Genomic DNA, 9,435 nt, shown 5'->3' with positions numbered 1-9,435 from the left:
GGAAAAAATGCAAAAAAATAGCAGTTAAGGCGTTCTATTTGGAAATGTCAGAAGGAACAACTGAAGAATTGAAAGTGATTGTCTTGATGGGGTAAGAATCAAGAGTCCGAAGACATAGGGCAGGAGGATGTATTTTGTTATAAGTCTCATTGTCCAATTTAACTTTATGTATTTGTTTTACTTTGATAAAAAAATTTTAGCCCTAGCTGGTTTGGCTCAGTGGATAGTGTGTCAGCCTGTGGATTGAAGGGTCCCAGGTACGATTCCAGTCAAGGGCACATGCCTTGGTTGTGGGCTCGATCCCCAGTAGGGGGCCTGCAAGAGGCAGCCAATTGACAGTTCTCTCTCATCATTGATGTTCCTATCTCTCTCTCCCTCTCCCTTCCTCTCTGAAATCAATAAAAATATATTTTTTTAAATTTTAAAGCAAACCAAAATAAGGAAAAAGAGTTCAATAAGGGAAAAAAGTATAGTCCTTTAAGAAATCAAGGTTTGAAAAAATGGTGGCTAGGCTATGAAAATAATATTTTATTTAGAATTACCTAAAAGGTTGCCAAACACAATCACAAGTTTCTTCCTTACAATATGTAAGAAGTACATGGGGCTTAAAGTTTAATATTAATAGGTGCTAGCTTTTTAAAAAAAAGTGTGTTTTAAGTCTGTCGTTAGCATGTAGGGCAGCACTTTAAAAAGATGCATTAGGAAGGCAATAAATATCTTTACTATTATAAGCTCCCAAAGCCAACAGCTATAGCTGTAAGTTGCAGGAGCTATGAATAAGTTGTAAAGCAACTCATTACAGGCAAGATGGTAAAACTTTTCTTCAAAGTAAAATAAAAAGTCAGAGCAGGTCCCTAATATTTCATTGTAATGAGAATCTCACCCATTTGTATCTGGGTGCTCTTGTCTTATGCTATGCTTCATCTCAATTATTGTATTTAATAAAATTGGAAATTTCCTTTAATATGTTATTAAATACTTTCTACTAGGGCAAGAATAAAAGGGTGAACTCTCACTTTCTTTTGGTATTGATGCCTAAGAAAGGTCTAAAAGTTGAACATACAAGAAAGATGGGTGCCAGAATCATCAGATGCCTATTACAGCAAGGAGGACTTTTCTTATACCTTCAAAGCTGGATCTCCAATCTTCAAAGGAGGTACAAGTTTATGATGCTTTACTAGTCATAATCTGCCATGCTCACTCACCTCTAGGCCTTCATATATATTATTCCTTTTGCTGGAACACTATGATGTCTCAGCTGAGATACACTTTTTCAGAAAAGCCTTCTCTTGATCCCCCAGTATCAAACATTCCTTTTAAATGTTCTCATAGAATTGACTCTGGTCACCCCTACCTATATCACTCACAAGACATGAGCTCCAAGAGAGCAGGGACCATGTCAGGAATGTTCACCATTGTATTCTAAGCAACTGGCACATGCCATCCACTAAAAAGACTGAAAAATGATGTAGGAATATCTAATTTTGAATAGGATCTAGTATATCACTAGTATTCAAATACTGCTAACAGCACATACACTTAAACAACAACAAAACCCAAAAAGATGTTCTTGATGCTAGGTAATCTACTCCACTTACAGTCCAGAAGGAAATAGAGTTTGGGAAAGGAGTTGAGAGTGAATGTTTACTAAATGGAAAAGGGTAAAAGATAGGAAAATCAGATTAGGTTGTCCAGCAATATGGGGTTAATAGATGTTTATATTTTAGAGTCCATTTTAGGAAAGTATCATATGCATTACCTTAGCATCTGTTTTCAGTTGTGTGAGATAAAACCTCCTCCTCTGATTTGCTTTTTTATTTTGAACAATGATTTCACGCCAATTTCTGCTCACGCTCCAAACACTATGACAAAAAGATCAGTCCTTATATTATATATATTCCACAAGATTAACATTTTCTGCATATGGCAATTAATAAGAAAAACTGTTTTTAAAGATTTTGGAAAGTAAATTTTAAGCCTAAAATTTACATTAAAAATGTGATTTAAACTATATCAGTTTCTTATGGTTTCACCATATGAAAGAAATCCTATTAAATATATGTCAGCATTACATTGATAAAATATTACTTTATAAATGGTTAAGGGGAAAACACAGTTTAATATAAAGGCAATATAAGTCCATGGAAGACTAATTAAGAGGATTTCATTTCAAATGTGATACTAAGATTGAAAATTTGGACATGACTTGCAGCAAATGATTATCATTTATAGCATAAAAGGTTTTTTGTGCCCTGACTGATTTGGCTCAGTGGATAGAGCGTCGGCCTGCGGATTGAAAGGTCCTGGGTTCGATTCCGGTCAAGGGCATGTACCTTGGTTGCAGGCACATCCCCAGTGGGAGGTGCAGGAGGCAGCTGATCGATGTTTCTAGCTCTCTATCCCTCTCCCTTCCTCTCTGTAAAAAATCAATAAAATATATATTTTTTAAAAAGGTTTTTTGTTTTTTAAATCAATTTCTCTTATAAATGTATTTAACAAATCTGTCATTTTCATTACACAAACATAAGAACAATCAATCCTTCATTGGAAGTACTAAATGTCAAATAATAAATACTATTATGGGCAGCACTACAAAGTTTCTATCTTATAAATCACAGTTTAAGAGAACGAAGCAGCTAAAGAAAAAAATTATATTCAGTGATTGCTTATTAATCAATAACTTTAACTATACTCACTATTAAAGAAAAGGTAATTCTTCAACTGTTAATCTGGTCTTTTTATTACTCTAAACTAACTAATTACTAAAAGACAGTTGAAAAACAAAGTCACATATTAAGAAGGGCCCCCCAGTTAATACTTGAGCTGTCAGCACTACTATTCTTCCAGCTACCATGGCTGCTTCAGTTGCCATTGCCTCTCCCTAAACTGGTACATGTATCTTATAGCAGAATGACGAAAAGAAACACGCAGAAAGTCACCCATTTATTGGGAAGAAATGAACTGTACACTGGGTATTTGCCACAGCTATTTCAACTAACTATAATCTCCAGTTACCAAGAATGAACACTGCTAACATTATACATGCATTCTACAGTACAAATACTATAAATTTTAAGGGCTGGGCAGGAAAGGCAATTATTAAAATACTAGAGGGCCAATGCATGAAATTCATGAGGGGGTGGGGGTTCCCTCAGCCCAGCCTGTGGTCTCTCGCAATCTGGGACCCCTCACTCCTAACTGCTCACTTGCTTCCTCCTTACCACCGCCTGCTCACTCCTTACTGCTTGGCTCACAGCTCCTTAGCGCTGCCACAGAGGCCAGAGAGGCTCCCGCCACTGCCACTGCGTCATCAGCCATGAGCCAAGCTTTTGGCTGAGTGGTGCTCCCTCAGTGTGTGTCATAGTGACTGGTCATTCTGGTCGTTCCAGTTGTTCCACCGGAATGGTCGCTGGGCTTTTATATATCGACTAGTGCCCCAGTGCATGAAATTCATGCATGGGGCAGGGGATTCCCTCAGCCCAGCCTGCACCCTCTCCAATCGGGAACCCCTTGGGTGATGTCCGACTGATGGTTTAGGCCTGATCCCTGGGATTGAGTCTAAATCAGCAGTCGGACATCCCCCTCATAATCTGGGACTGCTGGCTCCTAACCACTCACCTGCCTGCCTGCCTGATTGCCCCTACCTGTCCTCCCCTGCCAGCCTTATCTCACCCCCAACTGACCTCTCTGCCTTGGCCCCCACCACCATGGCTTTATCTGGAAGGAAGTCATACACCAGAAGATGACCCGGTTTAATTAGCATATTACCCTTTTATTAGTATAGATGACTAAGTATCAACTACTCCCAGAAGTGAATACCAAAAAGCATCACCTTAAGTTTTTATTTTAACTAGTCATACTCCAGCATATAAAAATAAAATTCCTATATCTCAACCATCACTTAACTTTTAAACAAATTATCTCATTTGAACATTTTAAAAGATGTACACATATATGTGCACTAATCTGTTTATTATCCTACTTGAGTTAAACCAAGTACATATCTGATCAAGTCTATTTGGAAAGGCTTTACACCCTAATAAGTTTGTGGAAAATTCTAGATTAGAAATTCTAGATTAGAAAAATTAGAGGACTCAATTGTAGATCTCGATCTATCCTTATGTCCTTGAATTATTAGCTGCTCAACTTTACTTCTCTGGAGCTCAGTTTCCTCATTTTCAAAATATAGGATTGGACTAGATTTGTCAGACTTCCAGCTATGAAATTCTACAATTCTCTACAATAGCCTACAATTTATGCAAGGAAGGTGAAGCAGGGTTCTAATAGAAATTGTGTAGCCATAAAAACAGTAAGGACTCTATGAACCAAACTCTTGACATATCCCTATCAAAAAGAGGTGCACTAACTCTCCTGCATGTCCTCCCCCAACCATTACCTTGAAGAAATCCTGTTTCACATGACTTCCTGCCTTGCTAGTTATGGCATTCCCAAGGGTCTTGTCTTCTCATAGTCCTGGGACTCTTCAAAATTGCCAGTATGAACAGGGTCTCACTTTAGTCTTTGTAACCCTACCCTCAATACTCCTTAATGTCTTGGTTTTCTCTTTAGTTATATAGCAGCACTCAATACACTGAAATCTCTGGGATCACAAATTCTTCAGTTTCTAATCCCTTAAAATTCCCCAAATTAATTTCCATTGATGTTAGCAATTAAAATGAAATAATCTATATTCCCTTGGTCTCTGGAACTTAAATAACTAAATGCTATCCTTTGTATATTGTAATTTCTTAGTCACCATAATGCTTTATATTATTTCTGACCAAGTATTATACTTTACTAAAATTTTCAATCAGACAACAGGATGTGAACTAATTAAATAAATCATTAAATAACTTTCATGGAATAAAGCCTGCCATTTTGAAAATCTAAAGTACAACTTTTATAAACTCTCCTTCCAAATGACAGAGACATGAACATTATCCCAAAGACTATATTATTGCTTCTAAAGCAGGATTTTAGCCTGGCTAGTGTGGCTCAGTGGATTGAACATCATCCCATGGACCAAGAGGTCACGGGTTTGATTCCCAGGCATGACCAGGTTGCAGGTTCGATGTCCAATGTGGGGCTTGCAGGAGGGAGCTGATAAATGATTCTCTCTCATCATTGATGTTTCTATCTCTCTCTCCCTCTCCCTGTCTCTCTGAAATCAATAAAGATATACATATTTTTAAAAGTTGCCCAGCTGGTGTGGTTCAGTGGTTGAACATTGACCCAGAAACCAAGAGGTCGTGGTTCAATTCCTGGTCAGGATACATACCCAGGTTTCGGATTCGATCCTCAATACAGGGCATGTAGGAGGCAGCCAATCGATCATCAGTGTTTCTTTCTCTCTATCCCTCTCCCTCATTCTCTCTCTTAAAAAATTAATAAAAACATATTTTTAAATTTCTTAACATGTTAAAAGTCTTTTATTTCAGAAAAAAATATTTCTTACCTGCATAGGCTTTCTGCAGACAAGGAATCTAAAACAACTGCAAGAATATGCTTTAGATTTCTATATTTTAATTCTGTTAAGATGTCCAGTTTTTCTATACCCATTTTCTTGCCAATCAGTCCTGCAAGTACGCACTGCAGTACAGCTATTTTCGCCTCATCCCTGTCTTCTAAGAATTCGCGTGTACCACTTTGCTGAAATTTTCTCTTTTTGTTTTTCATAAAGAGCTCATGCACTAACTGCAAGGCTGGGGTGTTTGATAAATTATTAAAACCTAAAATCAGTTCCTCACTCTGACTGTCACTGCTGGGCTGACTGTCTGAGATGTCTGAAGAAGCTGCTGGTGTTATTTCAGATTCAGAGTGGATCTGGCTTTCCTCTTCTGTCTCAGACTGTGAGCCTTGCTCCCGAAGGGTGGACAGTCTTCTCAACCTTCCAAGGCGCCTTGACCTTCTTATGGTGTCCTCCACTTTGAGAGTTCCCTTATGTTTCTGAAGTAGCTCTTGAAAAGAACTTTCCTGGTCGGAGAGGGAATCTTCTGATTTATCCAAGCAAAGTGAGTTAAAACCACTGTCTTCAGGTGTTGAAATATTGCCTCTCACTTGAGGAAAAAACCTTTGACCTGCCTTAAATTTAATGTTTGCTACAAGGTTACTTATTGGAGCCACAAATATGTCCTCATCTGTTTCACAAGTTGTTCCACTACTAGAGGAGCCCAGAAGTTTGGGAAATGTATTCTCATCGTTAACACATGGACTGCAATCACTAAAGTCATGGGTGATAGAGTCTTTAAAATTATTGCCCTGAATTGGTGATATACATTCATCTTCAAACAGGCTACAGTCATCTTTGGAGTCATCAACTGTGGAAGTCTTCTGTTGAGAAAAATTAAGTCTCAATTTTTGAGGGCTTAAAGTCGCTTCTTCTGTTTTCAAAGTACTAGTAACTAAAGCACTAAAATTATTTTGCCTTGGAGAACCTGAAGCACTGCTTGGAATATCTTCTTCAAAGTTGAGAACTTCGCTTATACTACTTTCTATAGAACTATTGTCTGATTCATAGTTTCCCTTCAGAGGAGAGAAAGATACATCCAGCCTTCTGCGCCGCCGTAAATAACGTTTTCCACCAAGTTTAGGAGTCTCACAAAAGTCTGGGGGTATGGCCGATTTCTTCCTAAAGAGGACAAATCTCTTTTTTTTAGTAGGGGTCTCTAAAGGATCTGTTAAGCCCGGACTTACAGGTTCAAAAAATTCATAGTTTATTGTTGGGTCATCTTCATGCTTTACCAAAAATAATGTATTATCAACGCTGTAAGATTTTAACAACTCACTGTAGCCACTATCTTGAAATGAATTGGAACCAAAATCTTTGAAGCCGGTGTACTTGATAGTGACAGTACGAGAGTCCATCTCATTTCCTACTCCAGTTCCAACCTGACCTGAATGCCTTTCTGACATCTTCAAAACCTGTTTCTAAAACATGAAAACAGATTTTATTCTTCCTTTGAAATGCACAGCCTAACAACTTACACCAAAATATACTATTTGTGATGAGTACAGATAATAACAGAAATTTTATGACAATAAAAAAGTTATTTTTTACTTGACTATGCATAGTCTAAGCACCATGCACAGTTTCTTGAACTATACTTGAGGAGAAAAAAATCTGGCAGCATAACTTTTACATGATTTTATTACCTTATGGTTTTAACAGCATTAAAGTATAACAGCACTAAAATATCACTATTTGGCCAAGGCCGGTTTGGCTCAGTGGATGGAGCATCGGCCTGTGGACTAGGGGGTCCCGGGTTCGGTTCTGGTCGGGGGCATGTGCCTGGGTTGCGGGCGCATCCCCAGTCGGGGGTAAGCAGGAGGCGGCTGATCGATGTTTCTCTCCCGTCGGTGTTTCTGGCTCTCTGTCTCTCTCCCTTCCTCTCTGTGGAGAATCAATAAAATATATTTTTTAAAAAAAGAAAAAAACAGCTATTAATTTCTCTCTTACATAATAGGCAAGATTAAACTTAAAAAAATATCACTATTTGTGGGAAATCCACTCTTTATGTTCTTGAAATTCCAAATAAAAATTTCAAGTAAATTAAAGAAGAAATGTGAATCAATAATTATATATTTAAAAGGAATGACACTAGCAAATACTTTACTCCTTAATTTTTCCAACAGTATCATCACATTCCTTCTTTTTAGAAACTCAAATTAAATCTTAACTCAAAGGAAGATATCAAAGGATACTAAGATAACTGTTAATCTTTCAAAGTTTTCTCCAGATCAAATATAATTTTTCTCTATTAAAAATCATGAGAAGATATATTTTGACTGCAATGGGAAAGTAATTTATTTATGCCTAAGTTATATCAGTTAAATATTTGAATGCATGAGGTGGTGTTTTTTTAATTGCTATTCTAACCACAAAATCAAATGGTTTCTTTATAATGATCATTATATCATTATTACTGGGCAAAGTATGTCTTTTTCAACTTATATTTTTTTAATATATTTTATTGATTTTTTACAGAGCGGAAGGGAGAGGGATAGAGAGTTAGAAACATCGATGAGAGAGAAACATCGATCAGCCGCCTCCTGCACACCTCCTACTGGGGATGTGCCTGTAACCAAGGTACATGCCCTTGACCGGAATCGAACCCGGGACTCTTCAGTCCACAGGCTGACGCTCTATCCACTGAGCCAAACCGGTTTGGCTCAATCTATATTCTTTCTGGCAAACTTCACATGTTTCTTTGTTATCTAGATCCCCTAGGTCCTGAGAATCACTGCTATCTTTTGCACATGCTTACCAGCCAAAACTATCAACTTTTGCTTTCTAGAATTTGTATTATATTTTAAAACAATTTGTTTTCAATATATTAATAAAATAGGATATGTTTTAACATTTCACCCCCAACCACGAATGTTTCCCCCCTCTCTAAGATTCATTCTGGTAATCAACAGTTTCGTCCATGTCATTTGGCAAAATCAAGGAATCCTTTCAAAAAGTTAAAACAAATGCAACTATTCTACACTTCACCACTAGGTGTCTCACCGTGCTAGCCTTCGGGAAACTGAGAGGCAAATTGTCAGAAACAAAGTGGAAGGGGGAGGCTGGCTAGAAGGGGTAAGTGGGAGTGGCAGAAGGGGGAGATATGTAATACTTTTAACAATAAAGATTTATAAGAATAAAAAATATTACTCCATAAAAAGAACAACCCATAGGCTACTTGTTATAAACAGAAAAAAAAACTTCCTAATTTTTTTCCTGTTCATTACACATTTGAAGTTGCCTCAGAGTGCTCTTTGTTGTCAACATGGTCATCTTTCTACTATCCTGACATTAGTCTGAAATAAAACTTGGTTCTTCAAAACTAATTTTTAAATTATTTAAAATTATTCATGCCAGCCCTCCCTGACTTGGCTCAGTGGGCGGAGCCTCGGCCTGCGAATGGCAGGGTCCCGGGTTCAGTTCCCGGAAGGGCGCATGCGCAGGATGGGCTGATTCCCCCACCCCCGCCCCGCCAGTAGAGGGCGCGCAGGAGGCGGCCGATCAATGATTCTCTCATTGCTGATGTTTCCATCTCTCTCTCCCTCTCCCTTCCTCTCGGAAATCAATACAAATATCTTTAAAAAAAAATTATTCATGCCAGATCACGGAATTCCCATGGACTTACTTAATTTTACTGACTCAACAGTTCACTGATGAATCCAACAAGCCGCCTCAATAGTATTCAGTTTTTAACACCAGGCTCCTGATAAAGGGTTGAGAACGATTCTCTCTACTGTGCTCTTAGAAAGGAAGGAGAGAGAAAGAAAAAAAAAGCACTTGTCAAATAGGAGAATGAAATACTTATTTAACTATATTAAAACCAAATCTCCTTCGTCTGATAAAGTGGAAAATCTTACCATCCGTAAATCTTGGGCTCTTAGATGCCAAAGTTAAGTGGGTTTCCACACAAGAAAATCTCCCTTTGCCTT

At 37.8% G+C, this 9,435-nt stretch overlaps 1 protein-coding gene across 1 annotated transcript in view; it reads right to left on the bottom strand.

Annotated features, from left to right (window-relative positions):
* Positions 1-9,435, bottom strand: part of FBXO43 (F-box protein 43) — a 14,236-nt gene that overhangs the window by 3,295 nt on the left and 1,506 nt on the right. Inside the window, exons 3-4 of the mRNA XM_015561703.1 lie at positions 5,456-6,927; positions 1,760-1,862 (exon numbers count right to left, since the gene is read on the bottom strand). Of these exons, the coding sequence (XP_015417189.1) occupies positions 1,760-1,862; positions 5,456-6,927 (1,575 nt within the window). The remainder of the gene's footprint in view (positions 1-1,759; positions 1,863-5,455; positions 6,928-9,435) is intronic.

Source organism: Myotis davidii, unplaced genomic scaffold, assembly GCF_000327345.1.
Source record: "Myotis davidii unplaced genomic scaffold, ASM32734v1 scaffold497, whole genome shotgun sequence".
Taxonomy (NCBI): Eukaryota; Metazoa; Chordata; class Mammalia; order Chiroptera; family Vespertilionidae; genus Myotis; species Myotis davidii.
This window is presented reverse-complemented; position numbering and strand designations above follow the sequence as displayed.